At 35.8% G+C, this 26,370-nt stretch overlaps 8 protein-coding genes, 1 non-coding gene and 1 pseudogene across 10 annotated transcripts; 4 read left to right on the top strand and 6 right to left on the bottom strand.

Moving 5' to 3' along the window:
* Window positions 1-55: 55 nt before the first annotated feature.
* On the bottom strand, window positions 56-2,095 carry LOC140804010 (protein LOW PSII ACCUMULATION 1, chloroplastic). The gene is made up of 4 exons (XM_073159863.1): window positions 1,753-2,095; window positions 751-1,323; window positions 534-584; window positions 56-304 (listed from the first exon to the last, which is right to left on the bottom strand). Exons 1-4 carry the CDS (start codon window positions 1,947-1,949, stop codon window positions 163-165), a joined length of 963 nt encoding a protein of 320 aa, XP_073015964.1. The 5' UTR covers window positions 1,950-2,095; the 3' UTR covers window positions 56-162.
* A 418-nt stretch (window positions 2,096-2,513) lies between these two features.
* Window positions 2,514-7,088, bottom strand: LOC140804008 (argininosuccinate synthase, chloroplastic-like; annotated as a pseudogene).
* A 957-nt stretch (window positions 7,089-8,045) lies between these two features.
* LOC140803638 (uncharacterized) lies at window positions 8,046-8,693 on the bottom strand. Its single transcript, XM_073159542.1, has one exon. The coding sequence runs from the start codon at window positions 8,691-8,693 to the stop codon at window positions 8,046-8,048; it is 648 nt and encodes a 215-aa protein (XP_073015643.1).
* Window positions 8,694-8,944: 251 nt separating this feature from the next.
* Window positions 8,945-10,868, bottom strand: LOC140804007 (monothiol glutaredoxin-S10). The gene is made up of 5 exons (XM_073159862.1): window positions 10,508-10,868; window positions 10,334-10,407; window positions 9,530-9,604; window positions 9,378-9,404; window positions 8,945-9,228 (listed from the first exon to the last, which is right to left on the bottom strand). The coding sequence occupies exons 1-5, from the start codon at window positions 10,777-10,779 to the stop codon at window positions 9,152-9,154; spliced, it is 525 nt and encodes a 174-aa protein (XP_073015963.1). The 5' UTR covers window positions 10,780-10,868; the 3' UTR covers window positions 8,945-9,151.
* Window positions 10,869-11,711: 843 nt separating this feature from the next.
* Window positions 11,712-11,785, top strand: TRNAV-AAC (transfer RNA valine (anticodon AAC)). Its single transcript has one exon. It is a non-coding gene; the product is annotated as a tRNA-Val (tRNA).
* A 640-nt stretch (window positions 11,786-12,425) lies between these two features.
* Window positions 12,426-13,382, bottom strand: LOC140803637 (probable indole-3-pyruvate monooxygenase YUCCA5). Its single transcript, XM_073159541.1, has 3 exons — window positions 13,365-13,382; window positions 12,903-13,274; window positions 12,426-12,813 (listed from the first exon to the last, which is right to left on the bottom strand). Exons 1-3 carry the CDS (start codon window positions 13,380-13,382, stop codon window positions 12,589-12,591), a joined length of 615 nt encoding a protein of 204 aa, XP_073015642.1. The 3' UTR covers window positions 12,426-12,588.
* Window positions 13,383-15,645: 2,263 nt separating this feature from the next.
* LOC140803799 (uncharacterized) lies at window positions 15,646-17,575 on the top strand. The gene is made up of 5 exons (XM_073159672.1): window positions 15,646-15,890; window positions 15,977-16,061; window positions 16,196-16,680; window positions 16,905-17,160; window positions 17,359-17,575. The coding sequence occupies exons 1-5, from the start codon at window positions 15,885-15,887 to the stop codon at window positions 17,376-17,378; spliced, it is 852 nt and encodes a 283-aa protein (XP_073015773.1). The 5' UTR covers window positions 15,646-15,884; the 3' UTR covers window positions 17,379-17,575.
* A 619-nt stretch (window positions 17,576-18,194) lies between these two features.
* LOC140804005 (F-box/kelch-repeat protein At3g24760-like) lies at window positions 18,195-19,924 on the top strand. The gene is made up of 2 exons (XM_073159859.1): window positions 18,195-19,293; window positions 19,792-19,924. The coding sequence occupies exons 1-2, from the start codon at window positions 18,213-18,215 to the stop codon at window positions 19,797-19,799; spliced, it is 1,089 nt and encodes a 362-aa protein (XP_073015960.1). The 5' UTR covers window positions 18,195-18,212; the 3' UTR covers window positions 19,800-19,924.
* On the top strand, window positions 19,662-22,201 carry LOC140804006 (uncharacterized). 2 transcript variants are annotated; one of them, XM_073159860.1, is made up of 8 exons: window positions 19,662-19,951; window positions 20,395-20,475; window positions 20,566-20,654; window positions 20,806-20,880; window positions 21,154-21,260; window positions 21,335-21,418; window positions 21,537-21,596; window positions 21,772-22,201. In XM_073159860.1, the coding sequence occupies exons 1-8, from the start codon at window positions 19,829-19,831 to the stop codon at window positions 21,876-21,878; spliced, it is 726 nt and encodes a 241-aa protein (XP_073015961.1). In that variant the 5' UTR covers window positions 19,662-19,828; the 3' UTR covers window positions 21,879-22,201. The 2 variants fall into 2 exon arrangements, with proteins under 2 accessions (XP_073015961.1, XP_073015962.1); XM_073159861.1 differs by having other exon boundaries at window positions 19,665-19,951; window positions 21,341-21,418.
* Window positions 22,202-22,956: 755 nt separating this feature from the next.
* LOC140804004 (vesicle-associated membrane protein 721-like) lies at window positions 22,957-26,116 on the bottom strand. Its single transcript, XM_073159858.1, has 5 exons — window positions 25,754-26,116; window positions 24,559-24,700; window positions 24,361-24,481; window positions 24,189-24,251; window positions 22,957-23,272 (listed from the first exon to the last, which is right to left on the bottom strand). Exons 1-5 carry the CDS (start codon window positions 25,941-25,943, stop codon window positions 23,126-23,128), a joined length of 663 nt encoding a protein of 220 aa, XP_073015959.1. The 5' UTR covers window positions 25,944-26,116; the 3' UTR covers window positions 22,957-23,125.
* Between the last annotated feature and the right edge of the window lie 254 nt (window positions 26,117-26,370).

The raw sequence follows: 26,370 nt of genomic DNA, 5'->3' as shown, positions 1-26,370 counted from the left end.
CGATGTTTGATTCCTTGGTTATGAGTAGCTTGTGAATTAATGATGGTAACATGAATGAAAAGAAAAAGATTCAGATGTATAAAGGTGTAACAGAAGGATAGCTTTAGAGAAGTTTCAAAATTCATACATACATGAGACACCAGGAAAGAGTAAATTTACTGCTCACAAAACTCTTCCATCCATGCCATCGAGAAGACCGGTCCACATCCCTTTCACTGGTGGTAATTGCAAAACGAAAGCATTCCACGGTGGATAACCGACTCCACTGCCTCGAACTCGACCATCCATTCGGAGAGACAAATACCTTCACATAAGAACAAGAACCCATCTTAAATATTATCACCAATACTATGTATAACGGAAGGAGTGAAGAGAAATTATGAATTGTTTTATTCAGAAATCTTCCTGAGCCCGTCTCATGCCATGAAAGAATGATATCATGTAACAAGAATCAAGTTATTTTCTCATAAATTTAAATAAGATAGTGTGTCCCTACAAACGAGATATTTTTGAGAAAACATAAGATTACTAACACTGGAGATTCAGGGGAGATATTGGCAAGTTTCTTTTGCTCATCTAACCACCTGTAGTAAACAAGATACAAAATAAGAAGCGTTACAGTAATTTCAATTTTTTTCTTTTTCTCATGAAATGTATGATCATAATCGAAAATTGGGAATCAGTGGTGAGAGGGGATAAATACGGAGAAAAGAAATTAGTCATTCACTTTACCATAGATAGATAACTTACGTTGCCCATTCAGTGGCAAGAACAGGAGACAGCTGCCATAGCCTTCTTCTTTTGGCGGTGATTTCCTTTGTTTCTTCCGTTTCTTGAAACTGAAAGTTAAGCAAAGTTCCATCAGAAGCACAAGGGACAACGAGCACTCCTCTCTCAAGAAGAGACTCGGTGAAAGGTTCACTAAGTTTGAAGGACTCTTCAATGAAAGATGCAGGGCCAGCTAAGATGACAAGACGAGCTATTCCCCGAAATGCGCTGAGCGGAAGAGTTTTCTTCTCATCTATCCGAAGCTTAAGATTTGAGAGATTCTCCTCCCTCGAAAGTCTAGCTAACTGAGCATTTTTGGCATTATTCTCCTGGTAATAAAGAAATCCAAAAATAGATACAGCACCAAAATCTATTGCAATACCCTTGAGGATCTCAGGAACCTCAGCTGCTCTGGATGAATTAGCTAAGGCACCAATGAGTTGAGTGATGGCTATAAATCCTCCAAGAGAACCACTTGCCACAAAAGCAAGATAAAAGAACATTCGAAGAGTGCGGAAAGGAGAAAGAACCTCACTACGTATTTTAGCTGTGGAACTGGATATGAAATAAACTCAAGATTACAAGGAGGCTTCACTTGTTAGACAAAGCCTGAACACATGCCATCGAAGAATTTGGACAGGTTCATGCGAGTCACACAAAATAATAAACAGATAGTTGCAATATTTGTGGCATAATATTTCTACTTGCGAAAAACAAAAGTTAGATGCGTGCTCGCTATTTTATGGTTTAAAGCAAACACAACTAGCATTGCTAGCAGCTACTTGGCATTAAACACTTTATTAACCCATTCATATAACTGCTGACAGAATATATCACGAAACATCTTATTCCTGAGGTTTTGTCCATCCATTTTTAACTGTAAAGATAAAAGTCCGCAAATAACAAGAAACATGCCCACTAAATACTTATGTTTAATTCAGATAGTTGAAGCAAACTGCCATCGGAGTTGGAATAAGAAGGAACCTAATCTCTGAAGACGAGGGTCCGTTGGATGCAGAGCAGATGACTCGACTTCTACGGCATGGTGTGAAGTAAACAGAGGCAACGGCTGGGCTGAACACATTTGCCGTGAATTGGCCAGAAAATCCGAGGCACTGGTTACCGTGATTGCAAATGGGACGTGCAGTGATAAGAGTGGATAGCCGCAACGCGGCGGCCATGGCTGTTTGAGCCACCGAGAAACGGCTGAGCAGTTGACGGTAGTTGTTTCAATTGCGGAGACACCGCCTGTTAATCTATCTCGAGTTGTGGCTCTTATTTTGGATGATCTGTATGCGGCCACGGTGACCGGCAGCACCTCATATTTTTATATATCAAGTATAATAATGATTAAAATAAAATTGATTTATATTATATTTCTATAAATTTAAAATATAAAGAAGCATTAAAAGAAAAGATTTTTTTTTTAGAAAATCGATGTCCTAAATGTTTGGCACAAAATCTGCAAGCTATGAGGATATCCCTTTTCCCGAGCAACAAAATTTCCTGGATCAAACATTTAATAGTTGCATATTATAACTGATACATTATTAATTGTTGTTTCGTGCTGGACAATTGTTCACCTTTTGGAACTGTTGATTTGAATAGTTTATATGGGATATAGCATAGAGTCGTATGAATCTTCGGTAGCAGGATAGATTTTTAAGTTGCATTGCTTGCTGTTTTGAAGTTTCATATGTTTTTATAGGCCTTCTGTTTCCAAATCAGTTTCGGGTATATAAAAAATGTAATGGTAAAACCTGAGCTTTTTGAACTGCGCGGAAAAAGAATCGATGACAGCAACGCAGAAGATGAGATGAGAGAATTCTTAAGCATTATGACAAGGTAAACTAGCATGATCCTATTTTAATCTTGCTGTTTTATGAGCCAAAAACTCCACTATGGGAACATTGATGGCATGCAGGTGGAATTTCATAGTCTGGCCGGAACTTCAAAGTTTTTATCACATAAATCGTCAATTCTCGAAAAGGAACACGGCATCAACTTAACACAGAATCAGCACATTGCACTCACAACCCTCAGCTTGGAAAAGCAGAGACAGGCAGATTGGCCTGGTCAATATATATTAGAGGCTCTTGTCAAGCATAGCACGAACCCTCATCGGCAAACCATAGAGCCGTATGAAGCCAGTAGCATCAGCTTGATTGTAGATTTCTCCACTCTCGAATGAGGAGATATCTTGTCTGTAGAGACTGTTGGGACTTTCCCTACCAGTTACACTCACAGATCCTTTGTAAAGCTTGAGAGTAACTGATCCACTGCTACCTTTTGTGATTTCTGTCATGAAAGCATCAATTGACTCGCGAAGTGGATCAAACCATCTGCCAGCATATACTAACTCGGCATACTTCAAGGCAAGAAAATCCTTCGTCTGCATGGTTTCACGATCAAGTGTCAGAGACTCAAGTTCTCTTGCAGCTGTGAAGAGGATTGTTCCACCAGGAGTTTCGTACACCCCACGGCTCTTCATTCCCACAAGACGATTTTCAACCATATCTACACGGCCAATCCCATGCTTCCCACCAATTTCATTTAGCTCCGAGAGAAGAGATGCAGGAGACAGTTTCTTTCCATTTATCGAAACAGGGAGACCCTCAACCATACCAATATTCACATACCTGCAAGTATTGGGACTGTGAGGAATAGAAGTAACCAATAATTAACCATAGTGCAAACATATGCAATGTAATGTTAAAAAGGTTTGATGGCAGGGGATAAATTATTACAAAATAAAATAGATGAAGTTAAGGCAACTAACTCAGGTTGATCCGGGGCCGCTTTTGGATCGACAGTCATCATGTACATGTCCTCCATAGGCTCCATTTGCAGGGTCTTCCAAGATATCCCCCTTAAACATTAATATACCAAAATGGATGTCAACATTTGGACAATGAGTACCAAAGGTAAGGAGCATGTACACAGTACAAGATCACAGTCGTCAATAGGCATGATATGAATTCAGTGACTCTACCTGTCAACCAACTGATTGATAATGCAAATAAAACAACTCTTCTAAGCATAAATATCCCTAAGCTCATAACATATTAATATGCTGCCTTGAATCTGGTGCCATAAAAAATATCTGAAGGGTGTGAATATAGAAAATGTAATGAAATTTCCTCACATAAAATCAAAATATAAAATTAACACTCACCTCATGGCTGAGGTGCCACAGGTTCCTATCTCTGCTGTAGATGGATTTCTTTGTTACTGGAACAGGCACATTATGCTTTACAGCATATTCAATTGCATCTTCTCTTCCCTTAATTTCCCATTCCCTCCAAGGAGCAACAACAGTTAGTTCATGATTCAGAGCAAAGAAAGTCAGCTCAAACCGGACCTGTAACGAAGAAGAGAAAACCAAGTGGAAAAGAAAAGCTTCCATAAGAATCAAAATGTATCGACAGAAATCCTATAACATGCCTGGTCATTTCCTTTCCCTGTACATCCATGAGAAACAGCATCAGCTCCAACTTCTTTGGCCACATCAACCATGGCCTGCGTTTTGAATGCATTGATATGTACACTAAGAGAACAAAGCAACACAACTAAAGACAAATCCCAAAGAAATTTTTTTCGCGAAGATGGGGTATCTAAGAGGAAGCATTAACAAAACAATGTAAAAATATCGAATGTTGATCCCTTTTCATCCAGTTAATAAGTATGCAAACAGGAAACGAGTACATAAATGATACACTTAAGGATAAGACTTCATCCAATTCCAATAACTAAAAAAGATGAATTCATTTTTTAATAAAAGAAACAAAAACCAAGGAGTGTACTATTATCTGGAAAACAGGAAATAAAAGCCCGAATTTCCTCATATATATTTTCATAAGGTACCTTAGCAATAACAGGTCGGGCCATTGAAGTCCCGAGCAAGTACTTTCTCTCATAGATAGCACCAGCTCGCAAGCAAGGAAAAATAAAATCTCTCACAAATTCCTCTTTCAGATCCTTCACCACTAGTTGACAAGCTCCACTAGCCTTGGCCTTTTGTTCCAGACCTTCTAATTCTTGGACGCCCTAAATTTGAATATTTTGATCAGAAACAAGACAATAAACAAGAGAAAAGGGCAAACTATTCCTACCCTTATTATTCTTACATTTATTTTCTCTGTCAACAAAATAATTAACTTCAGTCATGACTCTCATTGTATTTCAAGCTTCAACTGTAACTCATATAAATATCAGATTTTTATGAATTGATGAAACCGTGCAGATTGAATTCACATACTTGGCCAACATCTGCAGTGAAGCAAACAACTTCGCAGCCATAATTTTTCCTGCATCGCCCAAGCAGAAAAAGAAACGTAAATACACTAAGAAACAAATGTGTTAAACTTTCCCTTCATCTATTCATTCTCGACTTCCAATGTTTGCAAATTTAGACATCTTTCGGATTGAGGTATGCATACACAGGTGTGCGAAGTTTAAGATTAACAATCAAGAATAATATTGTTCAACAAGAAAAAGTTCCATAAAAGTTGGACCCAACCCTTGCAGTAAACAAATTGGTGTCTGACTTCCTGAAGTAAAGAGTAAATCTTTATTGAAGTAACTTTAGTTTCAAAATGGAAGAACAGACTTGCAGTTTATACATCTGAGTATATTTATGCAACATCTCAAGGCCTTAGTTCTCAAAATCGTAATGTATAACTCCAAGTTTCATTGAACATAAACATTTTATACACAAAGCAACAGAATGTTCCATTAGATTTAGGATAAATTGTATCATGGAAATAAAAAAAATGTCCATTCTCAAAGATAACTGGAAAGTAACAAACATGCATGCTTTGTATTTGAAGGATAAGAAATTAGATAAAGAGCTGCCTCATGTTAACCAAGTGTAAAATTTATTTAAGTTCAAAAGATGAAGCTAATGAAATACCTAAGCCAAGGTACAATTACCGAGGTATCTAGACCACCACTATATGCCAGGACGACTTTGTTCAACTTTTTACGTAGAATTTTTCCATCCACACCACCATAAACCACTGTCTCTTTGTCACTAGTCGAAACTGCTCGTATAGCTGCATCAAACAAATTCATTAGGGGTCAGGGTCACAAGTGCTATAAACTTACAAGTGTTGAAATGCTGAGCTGAGCCATTACTAAAATTTGTGTGATTGGGAGAAATTGATAGCATTTCCATGTAACCACATAAAAAAAGAGCGCCCTTTGAGCCAATTTTTTGTCTTGACAGGCATGCATAGTCTAGGATATAACATGGTAGGAAAAAGGGAAAGTAAACGGCAGCCTCGAAGCCACCACATTTTGTGAAATTTCAATTACACTTCGAAAAATTAAACTCCATTAATGTTGTAGTTACATGATCATAATCAAAAAATAAACAAGACAAGCAAATGATGGAACCACGTGGTATAGAACAATGAAGCTCGTACCACGATTGCTACATGTGAAACCAGAGTTAGATCTGGCCTGGACAACGGCATGACCATTAAACTCGCTGGATTTTACTCCTACCTAGCATTGAGAAAAGGGACATGAAAAATCCTCAAGAACGCCATCCCTTTTATCATTATAATAAAAATGGTGCATTTGAAAGACAAAGTAAAAATACCTCTAATTCAGAAGCCAACTTTATTGGACAATAAAAAATATCATACAGGCGACCTAAATTCCCATTGTAAGAAATTACTTAAAATCACATTTAAAACCATGCAGGAATAAAGCACAATGTTATTCTTATTCTCAACCAAAAAAAAAGATTTTTTACACTGTAAAATACCTTTTTTAGGACCTTGGAATAGCAGATTAGTAGAAGACAACGAAGAAATACCATGTAACTGAGCCATCCTCTTTCGTCTGAGGAAGTAGGCAATACAATTTTCCGAGGTCTAAAAATGTAATTCATTCAAATGAGTAAACAAAAACAAAACGTATCTTAATTAAATCAAACATTCGAACTAAAATGCAAGTAGATGCATAAAAACAGCTTAAGCCCGTCAAAAGATCGACTAAAATTGAAAGGGAAAACAAGATCAAAAAACATATAAAATTAAAGGACAACAGAAAAACCCAGAAAGGATTCAAAGCTAAACAGATGAGAAGAACAAATGGAAAACATGGTACCGGGAACAGCTCGGCGTCGCCTTCGCCTGCAAATAATTCACTTGAACTGTCAAAGCAAGAATTGGAAGTGAGTGAAAGATTCGGTGAACATCAACATGCAAAAATCTACTGGAAAAAAACAAGTATACAGAAGCAAATGAATGGGGGCGGAACACATACAGTCGAGAACACAGAGACAGTAGGGTAGAGCAGTAGTATGGTGGCCTCTGTGCTCCCGTTCGTTTCAGTCAAGGTTAACTACTCGGTTTTTGGGCTTGGCGATACATTGTAAATGGGCCGTCCAATAACATTTTCACGTTCTTTTGTTAGGATATTATTATTAGTATCCAAAATAAAAAGGTAGTTTTGTAGAAAATAGAGGAAAAAAATTATCTATTTTCCTTCTATTTGGAAGAAAATTGTTTATTCTAAATGTACGATACATTTTTCTTTATTAAAAAATCAAAGCTTACCATTTGTTTCTTTACAAATCCAAACTTCGCCTTGATCTATCCAAGTATTATTATTTTTTTATTACATTGAGGGAGTTTTATTGGTTTAAAATTTGAGACTAAAGGGAATATTAGTTATAGGTAGGCTTAAAAATGTATTGAATTTGGTAATTTGACGATGATCCTGTCCCCATTTGTAGACTTGAGTCCCCCATTCATGCACGGTTCAATAGCCAGCCTGATAACTACTCGAGTTAAATAGATAGACACATGCTTTGCTTTGCTTTTTGCAACAAAATATTAAATGTCTTCCTATGTCGAATTTGAACAGACACTGACATGGTTTATGTTTGGTTTAATATCTTCTTGCCGATGGTTGATCTTCTTCATGCGTTCAGAATCTCAGATTCTGACTTTACATTAAGAAGAAAGAAGAGAAAATTCATTACATACATTGCTGTGTTTAAAATATTTTTAAAAAAAACATATAATAGTTTTATAGATATTTACATTTTATTATTTATTAGAATATAACAACAAATTTATCATGACTTTTATACATATATATATAGATATCATAGTTTGACGAATAAAATCGATCGATACATATGCACCAATTATCTTGTACATAAACAATTCATATTCTTGAAACTTAAAAGTCACTACATTATTTTTGCTTTAACACGTACAATATCACCATATAGTTGTTTCAGCAGATCAACCATATGTTTATGGATCTTTCAACAGAGTGAGAGCAATCTCATACAATGCATAGGCGTCAACGCAAGCCTGTTGAACCAGCTCCTCGTCCAGAATCTTCGCTCCCCAATCGGCACCATAACGATAACATTTACCTACTGTGCTCTTCCTCATGGACAGTCCCGCAACCCCATATGCCAGAGCTTTCAGGGTAGGCCTTCTTCTATAGCTCATCGGGAACCATGCCTTGGCCAGAAAATGCACATCAACCACTTTACACTCGCATCTCAAGTACTCGATTCCATATTCACTCATTATCTTTTGCCACATCTTCTGCACCTCAACTCCAACAAAGGTAATTACACCAGAATTGGCGAGCAAGTTCCGGAGGAAGCACTGAGCAGGAATATAATCCATGTGTGGGAGTTGGAGTACCAGGCATTTGGTGTCCATGCACAGTTGCAGTGTCGCTATTTTCTTGGTGAATATTGAAGAGTCGGCGGGGTTAAGGGGAGGGAAACACTTGCACCCTATGCCAGAAACTCTGTTTTCGAGTCCACCATTTTGCTCCAAAGACCTCATCCTATTTAGCAGCCAATTTTCGGCTACTGAGGCCTTGTTCGTCACTGTGGTTTCAATGGTTTTGCCACAGTATTCAACAAAATGAAGAGATTCCATACAGACGATCTTCTTAATTTTATGAAGGATATATAATTCTTATGATGAGATGAATATAAAGGGGCGGAAATTAATATATGGAGAAAACACCTTTTCGTCTGCCTGTCATTAATTTTATTTTTGTGCCACTCTCCCATATTTTCAGCTCCAACTTTTATGCTTTAAATGTTCTAATCTTCTTTTAAGCAGTGTTTATGTTCTTATGTTTTCAGTATTCTTGAAAGGAAAGTTATATTTTTTCAGAATGTAATCACAAGGAGTGTTCCGTTTATTTATTATATTTATTAAATCCCATAAAATATGAAAGTTACACCGGATGCATGATTTGTCATTTTTTTATCTTAGAAAAACAGGAACATTTAAAAAGAGTAAATAAAATAGTCGGTAAATAAAGGGCAGAAGTTTATTCACTTAAAGAAGAGGTAAAAGGCTTCCTTCACCAAATATTACGCTCCGAACTAGCTCTCTGATTTCGTGGCATAGATTTTCGATAGCAAAGGCTTGAGTTCACCTTTACGGTGTAGCTTGACAGTATCTGCAACAAGAAACAAGGCGTTTACTAAAATATTGCTGATCTATCAACATTTTTGAAATTTCACATTCGATTTTTCTAAGAAATGAAACTAAAATGTTTAGCCAAAATATCCATCAATAGGAGGATGATCCAGCAGCTAGGAGTAGTACCTGTACAACCGCCAATATGCTTTCCCCCTGTCAAGAAAATCAACTTTAGTTTACATAAAGAACAAAACTTATGACCTATGCGCACAAATTCATTTGTGGTGAAGAAAACAACAGAATTTTGGTCCAGTATGTGCTTTTCTAATGCTTCTTACCTATAAATACATTGGGAACAGTGTGTTGTCCGGTAAGCCTTTCTAAAGTTTTCTGTAGTTGTGGTCCTTGAGGACCTGAAAAAATGGAAAAATTTAAAATCTTGACATATTACAAGACCAAGGCATATGGTTAAGTATACAAGGAAATCATACAAAGAGCAGAACCACCTAAAATCCTCATTAGTAGCTACTTTAAAGCTGTTGAAATGAATATCCAAATTGATAACCAGTTAATCTACACAAGCTCAACCAAAAGTGGAATTTTTTCTAGCGAAACATATTTTTTTCTAAAAATAGCAAGTTATTGAACGCCTGGAATGATTCATCCCAGACATGCATACAGTGAAAAAGGCGTCAGTAGCATGAATATGAAAACAAACATGTCCGTATCAATCCCCTGCTTGGCAAGATTAATTCTTCAAAGTTATCGAAATTAACCTAATAATGATGATGAGGTTTGGACTAAAAAACTTCAATGAGATTGATGCCTCTCTACAAGGGCCCGAGGCTTAAACATGTTCAAGAATCTCAGATATAACAATTCTTGAATAGTTGAAATTATAGATTCAGATATCCCCAGGAAAAATTATTAGCATCAGTAATCATTGTTTCAGAAAAACAACACAAAGTAAACTATATCGATCTAAGTGCATGCTTTAACTCCACCAGATAAACAAATTCTTAGTCTTTATCCATTTCTCAAAAATGTCAAACAAGAACACGGAGTTTTCATGAACAAGAAAGTAAAATTTCATCAATAATCAAAATCGCATGCCGTGATCAAAAAGAGAGAGCAAAATATACCTAATTTGTCCAATTCAACAACAAGAGGATCAACACCTAGTCTCTTAAACAAAGACTTCACCTCCGAAGAGTACCTTCCACAACAAATTCAAGAAAAAAAAAGCACACTTCACATCTTGCAGAAAAGAAACATACTCTTAAAAGAAATTCGAGCCAGATTGAGCATGCACTTACGAGCACCAAGTCTTGGAGTAAACCACAACTGGGTTTTCTCCAATTGTCTTCCTCACTGATTCCTCCAACCTCGATCCGAACGAAGCGGAGCACACGACCCGAAACTTGGTCGGCCTCTCATTTCTCGATATGGTTCTGCAAGATGTAGCGGTACTGCGGGCAAAATGATTTGACAAGTGATTTGGCACGCGAGAAGACGACGGAGGAAAGACGGAAATGGAATCGATTCCTTGAATCGGCAGGAGAATCGTGCCCGCCATTGATGCCATCATCGATGAGTTACGTTAAACTTCCGCTTCGCTTCGCCTTGCCTTGCCTTGCCAGCTCTGTTCGGAAACTTCTCGGCTTTCCTGATTTGGTTAACTTATTTTAAATAAATTACTAATTAATGGAGTAGGGTATTTTTTTTTTGTTCTTTCGAATTTTGTCACCTGAAAAATATTGTAAAATATTGTGAAAAAGTAAAAATTTATGATAAAAAATAAAAATCTTAAACTCTCAAAATTTATCAAATTACACATTTTATAATATTTTTTTCTCTACTCAATTGTGATTTTCTTCACAAATGAGATATCTATTTATAAGAAATTTTTACAAATAATCCAAAAATAAAATACATCATTACCTACATCATCACACACTAATTTTCAATATTTACAACTCTTATTTTCAACATTCAAATATTCAATACACACATTTTAAATATATTTTTCAACACTCCCCCTTGTGATGATGATCATAATGATTGCCTTCATTACGTGTTTTTATACTGCCTCGTTAAAAACCTTACTAGGAAAAACCCATTGGGATAAAAACCATAGCAAGGGAAAAAGAGTACAGTCACGTAAACTCCCCCTGATGTTGACATGAACAATTCTTCACAAATTTCGTAGATTGCGCATCTTAATATTATATATGTGCTTTCTGAATATTGTCGTAGGAAGTGCCTTTGTGAAGAGATTTGATGAGTTTTCACTTGATTGAATGTGACGAACATCAATACATTTATTTTGAATTGTTGAAATAAAAAAAAATTAAAGTGTGTTGAAATTTAAAAAACAAATAACAAACGTTAATATTAATATCATATAATGGTAAAATTAGAAGAAAAAATTAATGTCCTCTTTAGATAGTTAGTATAGGAATATATCAGCTAAACAAGGATATATATAATAAATCAAATATGAGAACAAATGAGCAATAAGGTTTCGTGGTGTAGTTGGTTATCACGTCAGTCTAACACACTGAAGGTCTCCGGTTCGAGTCCGGGCGAAGCCAAATTTCTTTTTTGTCTCTTCGAATATTGCATATAATTGATTTTCCGTTAAACTCTTCAGTGAAATATTTTAATTTTTATTTCTGATTATAACAGAAAAATTTATTGTTTTCAGTGCTTTTACTGGGGTGAGGACTTGTTAATATAAATTATTATTCTCATGTATTTGAATAAAAACAACTCTACTTTTTAAGCAAGCATTTTGCATTATAAGGAAGATACTGGATTCCTCTCTCTCATGGTGGGAGGAGAGGGTATTAATTAACATGAAAATGACTTGAAAGATTTAAGAACTCTGAATGACAACACATTGTCTTGACTTCATTTGAATTTGATTCCTGACTATTGATTTCGAATTTGCATTAAAAAAAAAAACCCCAACAAAAAATGGTCGTTTTGTTTTGTCTTGATTGTTTCATCTCTCCAAGAGTCAAGAGACCATGAGCAGAGATCAAAATTAAAACTTTTACTCATTCACATGAAAATTAAACATGGAAAAAGTTGATAGATGGGGAAAATGAGTCGGTGGTAAAATAAGTAAAGGGAAAAAGCTTCATCATTCTCAGTATACAAAAAAGCCCTGCATCTTATTTTTAAAAAAAACTTGGGTTTTCCTGGAGAAGGTTCTTCGTATTTTTTACATTGTTACCCTACAACATAAAGAAAAAGTGAAGCGGAGGGAAAATGCTTTAAGTCCCGTTTCAATGAATCTAAATCTTCTTTTATATTCGATGCTACTTTCCCATGTCTTTTAGTATAGGACTTGCGGCATATGATTTAGCTGAATATTTGAAACGGCTACGGGCTAGAATGTCGAAATGCATCTTCTATTAGTGGGGACTTTTTGCTTTTTCTTCTTCAATTCATCTTTCCAAACATTCCCAATATCTTGATCTATTCTAAGGACGTCAGCAGAAGCAACAGAGATCCATCTTATTGTGAATGCAACAGCATAGAGCCCTGCTTTTCCTTTCCAACCACTTGGAAACGGAGCCTTTGGGAGACCATTCTTTGAAAAGAACTCAGTTTCCTGCAATATGATAAGTAAATCAAGAAACATTAGCCTATGAAATGCATTGTGAAATCATATGCAAAATTGGTCGATCACATTGTTCTTACCTGTAGCCAATAAGGGACGTTGCTGTAGTATCCAGTAGCCAAGACAACCGAGACCAATTTGAGCTTTTCGCCATTGACAAACTCGACTTCGGCACTCAAAAATCTTTTGATTCCAGGGACAACTTGCATATCTCCTGATCTGATTTTCTCCAATGCACCAATGTCTAGAACTGGAGTTTTCCCATGAGTGTTCTTGGGTTCCAGCGGCCCAACGGAGGGCCGTTCCAACCCGTATTTATCTATATTTCCAAGAATCATCCACGTCAAAACAAGCAAAACTTTGTCCACCAACCATAATGGCAACCATTTTAGCAGAAACATAGCCAACTCAAATGTGGACTTTCCAAACATCTCTCTTGGCAATACATGAACCTGAAAAGAACCCAAAAAAGTCTCATCAGCAAAATAAAAAATCAAAACTTTCTTTTAGAATCTTCTAGTTGAAATATTATTTTTATATACCGATGTTCGAACAACCATGGCAGGCTTGGCATCATGGTTACAAAGAACAACGATTGACTAACTTGGACTTCATACAATTTGTCTTCAATCTTCAACAGCCACCAAATATAAGAGGATAACTAAATTGTTATTGGGCCTATCGGGTCTGAAAATATAGGGCCAGGGAGAGGATAACTGATTTACTATGGCCAGCCTAGATATCAAAGCAGATGAAATAATAGATTCGAATCTTTCACCATTTGATTTGTTATAGCTAATCTTATTCCCAGAAGACAAATAATAATAATAATAATAACAATAATAATAACAATAATAATAATAGAGTAAGTCTCTTGCAAGAGACGCTCTTATGGATAATTTTTTCCATGAGATTGGTTAATCTGATTCATTAAGCTTTTTAGTATGAAAAATAATATTTTTTTTCATTAATATGATAAATTTGAGTCACGATGAGTTTTTGTGTAATAACAATGGGCAAATAAACATTTCGAATCTTGAAAACCATAAACAAGTCAGCGTAGAATTTGAAACCTTTTAGTTAAAATCGTTATTACGAGTGTATGTGCGCCATCTCAATGTTGCAGGAGAATATATATATTCCAACCGAAGTAACAGTACTAGAGGAAATATCAGACTCCAATAAATTAAATGTTGGTATAACCTAAGTCTTAGTCTTTGCCAACTAAAGATGGAGACCTGCTATGCATGCAGATAATGCATGTATCCCCAAGAAGGAACGTTGACCTTTTTCTCACTTTCAAGGGCGGGTTGGTTGATGTCTTCTATCTTCATACATTAATGTCCCCTCCTATTTGCAGCTTTCTTGCAAGCCGATTATGTTTGGCAAATTAAATTCAATATATCATATTTATTAAGCTTTTGGATCGAATTCTATTGGAATTTTTTTTATAGCAATGAAATAAAATTTATAACCAATTGGACTTTTTTTTCTTTTCGGTTGGGTGAGATTTTTCTTTTTAAAAAAAAAAAATTGAAACACCGTCGAAATGTGACAAGATAGTTTAACATACCTTTATTTGTATTTAAATACTAAAGATCAGAAACAAAAAACATATTAAGTTATTAACTAGAGTATAAGAAGAAGCTAAATCTTGTCACAAACTTGAGATATTGATATCAAAAAAAATCATCCTTTATGTAGCAGTGTTACCTAATGTTGGTGCTCTCACAATGGTGAGTTATGGGTCAACTCGATCAAACCCAACAAAGTGCCCAGTTTGTCCGGTTTCTGACGGGGCCGCAGCATTTAGTACGCCTAGTTTTCACTCTAACAAAGTGTATATTTGGACCATAAAAGGGGGAGATAATGTAGCCCATTTTAGGCCTTTTTATTTATATTCCTGCAAGCATCATGTCTCAAACCGAACTATTCGTGGATCGTGTGGCACTATCAGGCTATGTTAGGTTTCCGGAGTTTTCGGATTTATGTTTTCTAAAATTGTGTGTTTTTTTTTTAAAGTATATTGAAAATTACACTGTATATATTGTTCTGCTTTTTGAATGAGATAGTTTTTTGTTGTCTGTATCACATCATGTAAAAATATCTTGGAATATTAAGTTTTTTTTTTTTAAAAAAAAATAGTTCATAGGATGTAAAAATATCTTGGGATATCAAGTTTTTTTTTTTTTTTTAAAAAAATAGTTCATAGGGTGCTTTAGGATTTGAAAATTGAAAATATAGTATATCAGACTATGATGGAACATACTAATCGAGTCATTTTCGTCTCTCTCGCTTTTTTTTTTTTCTAATTATTTATCGCACACAAAATTATGGTTTCATAACGAAGTTGAGCACAAACCTTAAGCCTTGTAACCTCAAGAAAAATAAAATCATCAGGCCAAAAATAGGAAATCTTGTTTTACCTCGAGCACATATTAATTAAATATATTCAATTTAAATTAAACTCCAATTTTTGTTACTCACATTCTACGTAAATTTTGTCAATAAAATAGTGCGTCAATATGACATTAACAAAACGTGGAGTGTAAACATAAGATCATTACCTATCTCCAAAATGTTTAGTCTTTTTTAAAAAAATTCGAATTTGCAACATCATTACTGGTGATTGAAATGATTTATTAGCTGGATTTGAGATCATGTAATTGTTAAATTTTGTGGATTAACAAAATAAAAATATTCCCTCAAATAAGGTTTATGATTTCGATGTTGACTGCAAGTCCATTCTCGCCTATATATAAAACGAATCCGTTAGCACTTGGAATCACAAGACAACCTGCATCCATCCCCCAAACACACACACACACACACAGACAGAGCTTAGTAGTTGTCTGATATCTTCTTTGATTCACCCCAAGGTTTATATATTTCCTCATATATATGAAAATATTCCAAAATTTACATAACAAAGAGCCAAAAATCAAGAATCTTTGGTATATACAGACAGCAGAGATAGATTTCTTCTGTGCTGTCCATTTTGACTAAGAATAATGTCTACACCATCTGTCATTTGAATTCAATTGAATATAACCAAACATAACATGCAGGTGAGCTAGCTAGCTTTGCGATTTTATTCAGTATGAAATCAAATTTGGAATAATACTAATGTTCTTGTTGTTTTTAAATGTGGCAGATTCTTCATTGGCTCCCCAACATTGCCTCAGAGTCTCCCAAAGTGGCAACTTTTAGTCCCCTTGTCAAGAAAAAAGGTCTTCAAGGTAAGAAGATAACCCTTTCGAATTCTGATTTGTTTACACGGTGCAAGTAAGTTGACCTGTTTGAAGAAACAAGTCGAGCTCAACACGAATATACATCCAAACCATGAAATTCAAAGTTGTTTGTTTCATCGCAGATAGAAGAATTGGATCGATCGTTTTGCATAACGATCGAGGGCTTAAACGAAGGCGATTGAAGCGAGTGGAAAGGGTCAAGTTGTGCTGCAAGAGCTTAAACATTTTCTACTTCTTGCAAGGAAAAGATATCCCAAAGACTTGGTCTCACCATACGTTTCACCTGAAAAGACTCGCAAGCTTTCGCAGAAAGCAATATTCTGTCCCTTCCATGAAGATGAAATCCGAAGAAATTATGCTACGATTAAGCGTTGCACACATGGCCGATAGTACTGCTACAACTTATGTCGGGAGAAAGATCTTGCCCATTACAGATATAACTCAATCATCCGCAGCAAATTGTAATGATCGACGCAGCATTAACGGATGCTCGAATGAAAAGGCAAACGGGAGAAAAACGAAGGCCATTTCGAGGATGAAGGAGTTGCTGAGATGGGCTACTGCAGCTGCTAAGGCTGAAAAGGGAGGAAAATATATTGGTAGAAAGGTACCATCTGCTTATGCACAAGGGACACAGTTTGTATATAATGACTCAATTTTTTTCTTTGAATAAACATTGGACAATGCTATATATTTTAACAAATGGAGGTCGTTTTCTTAGATTCAAATTTGCGTAGAATCATCCCCTCTGCTCCCCCGCCCCCCAAGTCTTCTGTCATCCCAGGTTGATATTCGACATTAACTGAAGGAACGAATTACGTGATCTTACAGGCAATGCATCTTCGGAACAAATCAATCTTAAAGACAGTGCCAGATTATGATCAACTTAGCGACGAGCCCCCAAAGATCGCTTTGAGATGGGATATGGAGAGTTGCTCCACTGCTTCTTCTGATGGGATTTCGACGACTTATTCGATGGGAATTAATGAAAAAGTATTTGCAAGTGCAGCAGCTTCTGTGAACTCGACTCCTTTACATGCAAGAGATCGCTCTTGTAGAGGAAATTGGATCACCACAGATTCTGAATGTAAGGCTCTTTCTACATAATTGCACATTAACATTCATATCTGCATAACCCAGAAAATATGATTCCTCCTCACGTATATCTTTTCAAATTTTGATTTTTCTTAAAATCAGTAATTATTTTGGGTTTTGGACTACAAAATGTTCATAATTTCTTCTTCTTCTTTTTATTTTTAAATTGTTTGTGTTCGATTCTGGACAGTTGTGGTGCTGGAGTTGTGAAGATTGGAGTCGAGAATATTTGTCGAGTCATATGGCCTCTGAAGATTGAAGCAACTTTGCACAAAATTCCAAATGCTTTTTTGGCCTCTATATTATTGTATATCTAGATTCTGGAACGATGGCAAACTCACGCCAAATTAAATGTTCATGGATTCATTTTCTACTAAATTGATCTGTTTGATGAAGATAGCCAACGTAAAAATCAAAGTCATGGTTTGTTTGTTTTTTCTTATGGATTTGGAAAATAGAATAATTTAATGCATAATTAGTCATGTATGTATTGAGTTGTGAATGTATTTTTTCTTGAATTGAATATAATCGTGTAATTATGTTTTGAAGATCAATTTTAATATTTTTCGTCAAAATTATGTATTTAAATGACTAATATAATTATTAAATTTGTATATTTACATTGATAAACACACAAAATTTTTTTGACTCGTAAATTAAAAAATTTAACAATGATATTGCTAATTTAATTACATAATTTCGAAGGGGGGAAAGCCTAAAATTGATCACCAAAAGGTAATTACTAGACTATCAATTATATTTAATGCACATTAAACAAGTAACTAATTAATATTATTTTATATATCTATTCATTTATCAATATACCATATCATTAAATACATTAATTATTTTTAGTAATTTTTATTCTATTAAAACATTGAAATAAAAGTATTATTATTATTTTATTATACATAAATGTGCCGCCGTAACATAGGAACGAGAGAGAGGCGGTGTGCCAATCAATGGAAATTCACTGTTTTCTTTGACGCAGACAAATCCCTCCACTGTTAATACACTTTTCTTCTCTATTTTTCCAATTATTAAATGCACACAAAACATTCCATTTCATCCACAATGGAGGAATCTGATCTCCATCCATGCCAGAAAACCAATAATTCATCACCAGGCTTTGATTTCCTAGGATCAGACCTGATCGAATCAATTCTTTCCCGCCTCCCAATTACCTCCATTCTCCGAGCAGCTTCAGTCTGTAAACTATGGAATTCCATCATCCGTTCTTCTTCCTTCAAAACGCTGGTATTCGATTCCGGGTTGTTTCCCAGCTGGCTCTTCCTTTTGGGGCGAAACACCCATCCATTATTGGCTTTTGATCCTGAATCCAACGATTGGATTCGCTTTTCAACAGAAACCGGTTTGTCGAGGGATTCGTTCATTGCGTCCAGTGCTTTTATCTTCTCCCCTAGCCCCGAAAAATTCAGTTTCAGGCCTGTTTTTGATGGCCGTTTGTGCCAGACGAGTCCTCTCACATTTCCGAGGTGCAACCCCCTGATTGGTGTGTACTATGGACCTGATTTCTCAAAACAAGCCAGGTTCATAGTAGTTGGTGGCATCAGCTCGTTGAATGAAGAGGACTGTTTGGCAGTGGAAATATTCAGTCCCGATGAGAATTATTGGGAACTTTGCCAACCTTTAAACGAAATCTTCCAGCCTGGAAACTCCGCTCAATCTCTCTGCTCATCTCTATTCAAAGGAAAATTCTTTGTCTACGACAAATATTCGGGTTTCATTTCTTCTTTCGACCTGAAAAGACGATCCTGGAGCAATCCAAAAACTCTCAGGCCTCCAGGGACCCTGATTTCATCCCTGATCTCAATTCAGAATCGTTTAGTTTTAGCAGGATTATGCAGCACCTATAATGGTGGCCTTGAATTTATTATCTGGAATATTGACGAGAGAACCCTGGAATTCAGCGAGGTTGCAATCATGCCTCGGGATTTGCTTTCACGTCTGATCGATCATGAATCGGCACAGACATTAAGGAACTTGAAATGTGCCGGTTTGGGTCGTTTTGTGTATGTATTTATTGAAGAATTTTCCGGGAATTTCCCAGTCTGTGTTTGCGAGATGAGTGATTCAGGAAATGGCAGCTGGAGAGGGATTCCAGGTTTCCAGATTCTGTGAACACATTTCTGTTTCAAACGGACTCGAAGGTGAAATATTGTAAAAATAAGTTGTATAAATTATAAAAAAAAAAAAAATAAAGCCATGAAAATATGTGTACAAATATTTAGTTCGTTGAATGCAATTTAATGAATAGTTGATGATGGGGAAAATGAAAGATTCAATCATTAATTCTGGAATGAGGAGTTTGGATATTTATACAACTGTTTTTAAAACCTGCATCCAAAACTGGCTGATCTGATATAAAATTATTATGAATAGTATTCATTTTTACATATATTTTTCCTTTTCCATAAATTGAGTCGAATTTTTATATGGACAATCCCTACGGCGCATGAGTTTTTGCTTTGATTTTATTATTATTTTAAATTAAAGCAAACTATTTTATAAGAGTGGAAAAAGAAATTCTGGATGCAATTCTACAACAATTCTCCGCTATAAATAAATATATAAAATAGTAGTTAATTCTTCAACAATTTAGGGTTTTGAGGGTTTCTCTTTCCGCCAACGTACAGCGAATGGATAGATACCACAAGGTGGAGAAGCCAAAGCCTGAATCTCTTGTCAATGAGAATGAGATTCGAATCACTTCTCAGGGTTTGGTTCGTAATTACATCATCTATGCAACCTCCCTAATACAGGTACCATTTTCCCATTTTTTATTTTTTCTTCTTCCGATTTTCTTCTGTGTTACTCTGTATTTTTTTTAACGTGTGAGTCTTCTAGACTTTGTTTTGTTCTGGATTTTCCGTTCATATTTATGGCGTTTTGTGTGCCTTTCGCTGTGCCTTTTTGCTCCACTTCTGTGATTCGGGATTCAAATTTTTTAAGTGTTCAAAATTTTGTGGACTAATTCCATGGACCGTATCTTTGTTATGATTTTTCTTGAGTGTGTGTTTGAACTTGTTCATATGCGACGCTTATGGTTATCTGTATGTTATCAATAAAAGTTTATATCGCACTATTTCACACCAATTTTATTCAGTAATTTGGATTAAGTTCAGCTACCGTAACCTAGCAGAAGTTGCTCTGTGCGTAATCATGGGCCATTGTTTGGTAATTGCATTCTTCATCCATTTCTCAGGAGAGACGAGTGAAGGAGATTGTCTTGAAAGCAATGGGTCACGCTATAAACAAGACCGTAGCTATTGCAGAGATCATTAAGGTTGCGATGCTCATTTTTTTTACAGTGCTATTGTTTCCCATTTTCAATACCATGCCAAGGAAGCATCCTTTTATTTCTTATTTGAAACAGAGAAGGATGCCTAGACTGCATCAGGACACTGCCATCAGTTCAGTGAGCGTAACTGATACTTTTGAACCCATTGAAGAGGGCCTTGAGATGTGAGTCTGTGTCTTTTTTTTTTTTACTCCAGCATATGAATTCTCCTTGTTGATGTGTGTGGTATGCTCATCAATTGGATGCATCTTATGTCAGTATTTGTTGATGATATCCATTTTGTGTCCTCTAATTTGATTTCAATGTCTAGTACAGTGTGGAGCAAACGCGTCATGTCTCAATGATTTCAATCACCCTTTCTTTGAAGGAGCTTAACAAGAATTCTCCTGGGTAATTTCACAATCACAGTTAGTTATATTTGTATAAATACCTGTTGAGGAAGAAACACATGCATAATTATCTGACAACATTTTTATCTGAGGCACAGGAGGTGCTATGACTTATCTTTTATTGATTATCGACATCTGTTTCTGTCATTCTAAACTTCAAGCATTATCTCGCGTCTTCTTCTTTTTCAGCTTTATTAGTGAGGTTGTTGACAACCAAACTCTATATGTCCCTTCACTCATTCTAGTCTATTCTGACTTTGTTTGTTTGATCTAGGTATCAAGCTCCATTGCATGTGAATCAAACTAAACCACATTACATCTACCAGCCACAACAACCACCCCCAAGACAAGCACATGCAGTGTACAACACCGATAACAGAGGTATAGAAGTAACTGGAATTCGATATCATAGTCATTGCTATTTTTTACTCTAAGCATAAATTTGATTTTTTGAGTTTTAGATAATTATGGACGAGGAAGAGGTCACAGCAGAGGGAGGGGGCGAGATTGGAATAGAGGTGGATATGGAAACTACCAAGGTATTTATTTCCTTCCGCCTGATATCATCTAATTCAAAGAAACCTGCTTATCCATCTAGTGTATATGCCCATGTTTCTTTGTTATTTTGGGTGTCTCATGGAGTATTTCTTCTCACAGATAATGATGGATATCCAAATTGGGTCCGTGGTGGTGGACGTGGTGGTTGGAGTTATAATGGTCAGCGTGTTTCTCCTTCAGAATTTAGAAATATTACTGCTATAATTTTTCGTCAAGAATCAGTGTTTCGTTCCATTTCTATGGTCACATGTGTTCTCAAATATGCTTCTATTGCTAATATTATTGCATTTTCTTGCTTGTGGTTTTCAATTCAAGAATATCCATTTATTATTAGGTGGGGGATACTTAAGAGGGAGAGGCGGAGGCGGAGGTGGCAGAGGCTATAGCTATGGACGTGGAAGGATGGGTAACCGTCCAAGAGGCGGTGGTTACCAAGTATAGTTGGGAGTTGGTTGTCTTGTTTGCTTATCGAAAATGCTTGGCTTGGCTTGGCTTGGCTTGTTCAAAGTTGGCTTTCTATATCATGAAATTGTGGCTTGTTACATAGGGTTGTCAGCAGCTGAAATGTTTATATCTTTCTATATGTGGGCAAGCTTTGTTTGAGACGCATACTCGTTTTATAGAGCCAAATAGCATAGGCAAGCAACCAATTTTACTGGCAACCAATTTTTACTGATATAATTCTTTAATTGCTCTTACTTTTATCAAACAAGAGGTCTCAAATTCAATTATGATGTAGATTGTATCGTCGTGTCTTAAGATAACTCGTCTGTGTTCGGCATTCTGATACTGTATGTCCTAAAATTCCTCGTAAATCTGTTAGTTAAGTTTGAGGAAGCATAATAAGTTACATATATTCGTCGGATAATCGCAGCACCAACAGCATAAAATTTACTGCTTCACATTTTCAAATGTATTGTCATTGAACGAATAAATTATTTTTATACATGTTCAGTGTTGAAAAAGAGGCGCAGCACGATAACCTGTCAGAAGTCTTATGTTTACCACATAAAGCGCATATAATGTATTTTTTCCCAGTATCAGGATTTTTTAAGAGACCCGTAGATATGATGTGTCAATATCAGTGTTATTAACTAAAAAGCAGAATATGAACCAATATTTTTTGAAAAAGAAATCTATGTTTAAGCTCTGGGGAATGATTGATTAATTGGGGGTTATGAGAAAACACGTCTCTGAGTCCGTGGCAAGAGAATTAAATAAATAACAAAAGTCTACGACGGTAATATACAACATTAGCAAAAAAGTATTTTTTGACTTTAAAGCGCAACAAGGTGTGCTCGAATCCATGATTAAAACGAGACGATAATGAAATATTTCTACTTGATCTATAACCCGAAATTCAAAATGTCAGAAAGGAAAATTGTTTGAATTTTGATCCAGAAAAGTGAAAGATAATTTAACAAGCAAATCCAATTTAAGATTGTCCACGCACAATCCACACTGCCTGCACAAGGTTTGAATGGAGTAGCCATCTCAAATTTCCTTGAACAATCGATAATGACACATTAAATTAGTATATTGAGAGAATTTGGAAATACAAGCTATACAACAATTGTCACACAAGATATAGATCATACAATGTGAATTGCGTGACGTATCACCAAAATTTTAAGTGAAACTGATGATGCAACAGGGGGGACCTGAATGACCGGCTTACCAAATACAGGCTAATGACATTTGAATCCACCACAGACCGACAAAACAATGATAAGGATCAGGGCGATGATAATGGCTAGAACAATTAGCTTTATCTTCATGTTCTGCAACCACATCTTTCTCCTCATCTTGGTTCCTTGTGTCCTGAAATCTTGTGCCTGTGACGGGAAATTGATGGCTCATGAATATTCAGTTCATCGAAAGACACATTCTGAAGGTATATACATAAAAGGAAACTCTACACTGCAGCAATAATAAATAAAATAATTTAAAATAAAAATTGGAAAGAGCCCGTTAAATGGGTATATTTCTTGATTGTTTAGAAGTTTTTTGGATTAGGTAGTTGTTTTATTTTCTATCTTGATCAGGCATACATATTCTAGATTTGGCCCGGTATTTTCTATCTGTTTCAATGATATTTAGAAGTTGCGGCTCTATGATGGTTGGCATTTTAATAGACTTGCAGATTACAGATGGCCGAATTGATTTGATGGATACGTTCCATATATTTTATTTATTTGGTTAGGATTTGATAATTGTTATTTTGAATAACATATCTCAAATTTTAGGTATATATCTTTGAGTTCGTTTGAATGAGATTGATGAATCTAAAATAAAGAATGTACCACGTTCATTTAATGATAACTTTTGAATTTGAGATTTGTCGAGGAACAAGCTGAATGAACGAGATGATCAGGTGGAGATATTCCAATAAAACCAACCAAAGTGAACACAAATCAATTTACATATAGAATTTAAAAATTGAGACCATTAAAGTAGTTTCTATTAATTTTTAATAATCGTTAAAATTCTATAAGCAGCAATTCAGCTTTAGAAATTTTTGCAAATCTAACCATGTGATATCAATTTCTACATTTATATCACGAGCAGATTTGATAGATTTAAATCATTTCCACAATAGAGGCACAACCTCAGGTAAATTCAAATAATTATCAGATTCAAAATCGATATAAAATTATGCAAACATGCCATTCAATTCAATACGTAACAGCATGGGATCCAATTTTTAGAATTTAAGACAATATACAATGGCATTAACAGGACTTTAAGCACCTGAGAGCGAAGATTTTCAGTTTTGTCAACCAGAAGCTCAATTTTCTCTCCACGATCAAGAACCTGCAGAGACGGAAATCTTAGGGTTGGATCAAACACATTTAATCAGAAACCATATGCATCCTCATTATCCAATCAGATATTAGCAATTTGTGATGATATATATATTCACCTTTTCAATGTTTTCCATCATCACCCCTTTAACTTCTGAAACCTGAGCTTTCACCTTTGCAAGCTTGCTAATCTCCTCTGGATGATCCACACAGTACTGCATTTGCTCCTTCATTTTGGGTCTAAGTTTTGATGGCATAAGAATTTTTCTACAGGACATAGAAATGCGAAGAAAAATGTCTCTAAAAGAGAATATTACCCAAACTCTTTATTCAGGCTGTTTGCAACAGCTGTTGCAGCCTTCCCTCCAGCATATTTCTTGGTAAAGTCCTCCTTCACTCGCTCAAGAAATGCAATTGGAATCTGTCTTCCAACAGATTCAACAGCCACGACACAATAAGCTGTTATCCAAAACAGTTTTTGTTGATCCACCAAAAGAAGTATATCAAAATAAATGTAAATAGTAAGCAAAAGAAAGTGGTCGAACAACATTCATGTACACGCTTCCTGATAAATCAAACAATCAATACCAAGAAATCTCTGATGAAATTAATTTTCAAAAACACAAGACAAGATGAATGAAGTCCAAACTGGAAACTGCATGGTCACCGTTACAGTACGTTTCCATTAGGTTGAAGCACACAGCAACCTAGTTTATATAGGAGAATGAAACTTATGACTTAATTGAAGCGAGGGTGTGAAAAGTGGAAAAGCCTTGTTAAATCGAGGGACAGTCAGATATTGTGCCTACAAAACAGAAGGCTAGGTCACAAAGGAACAAACTTACAATTACTTTATAGCCCAAAAAACTCTATTTAAAGCTGAATTCAGTCAATGTAACACAAAATCACAGATATTAGCGCAGATAAGAAAAGGTAATACACAAACATTGGAACCCAAGCCACCATAAACAAACACAAGTGGCCCAAATAAAAATAGATTTGTACCATGGTGTACAACATGAGATAACGGTATTTGAAATACCTACAGATATCAACGAGTATCATATCTATAAATGGGACATATAAGCAACTTGAAAGTGAGAGTAGACAATAAAACAACTCATCACTCAGACTAATCATACTTTTGAACTGATTACTTAAAAATTATGTCAAGGCAAAACCAAATTGTCGATTCTACCGAGTGAGGATCTATCTCACGCAAGGTCGTTATCATCAGTTGTTACCAATTTCGCCCAAAAAAAAAACAGCCGATCCAGAACCTGTAGCCACATCACAAAAACTAATGGCCAAAACAATCACCTTAAACAAAGATATAAGCCACTGAAGGTAACTCACACCGAAAAATCACAAAAAAAACCCTAAGATTTTCAAATCAAGCAAAATCGGAGAATAACCAAAACGAGCATGCAAAAAAGAACTAACAACCAGCCAATCATACACAATAAACAAAACAAACATGGAAACAAATAGATCAGACACGGCGCCGCTTACTGAATCCATCCTCGACGAGGTAATTGAAGGTGTGGCCGTCGCAGTTGTAAGTGAACTTATTGTTGGTGGCTGGGAGTTTCTGCAAACACTGCGCCGCGATTCCGGTGAAATTCCCCGTGAACTCGGTATACTCCGCCAGGATCATCGTCCCACGCGCCACAAAACTGTAGATCAACGATTGCTGTCCCATTCCTCCTCTCCTCCCCGATAAACCTAGGTCGAACCTCTATAATATGTGCGTATGAATATGTTTTCGAACCTTTAACGCAAAATGTAGAGAGAGAATTGAATGGAAGAAGTGAGAGAGGAGAAGTTATAATGGAGGGAGAAAGGGATAAAGCATTAGGCGGAGGAAGCGTGACATTGCCGGGACCAGACGGGTTTTGATTTTATATATAAATAAATATATATATATTTATTTTTTTAATAACATAAATATTTTTTTTTTGGATGACTATGAAAATGGGGACTGTTCACCCTCCAACAAGTCTTCTGTGGTGGGCTCAGGGCTGTCCAGAATTTTAAGGCCTGTTGAACGATGCAAGGTGATCGAAAACTTTATTCATTTCCCTATAGCTACGTCAGTCACCTCCCATTGCTTGCCAACTACCTTCTTG

The sequence above is a fragment of the Primulina eburnea genome, chromosome 10 (assembly GCF_022965805.1).
Source record: "Primulina eburnea isolate SZY01 chromosome 10, ASM2296580v1, whole genome shotgun sequence".
In the NCBI taxonomy this organism is placed as follows: Eukaryota; Viridiplantae; Streptophyta; class Magnoliopsida; order Lamiales; family Gesneriaceae; genus Primulina; species Primulina eburnea.
Note: the sequence above shows the minus strand (reverse complement) of the source record. Positions and strands in the feature narration are given on the sequence as shown.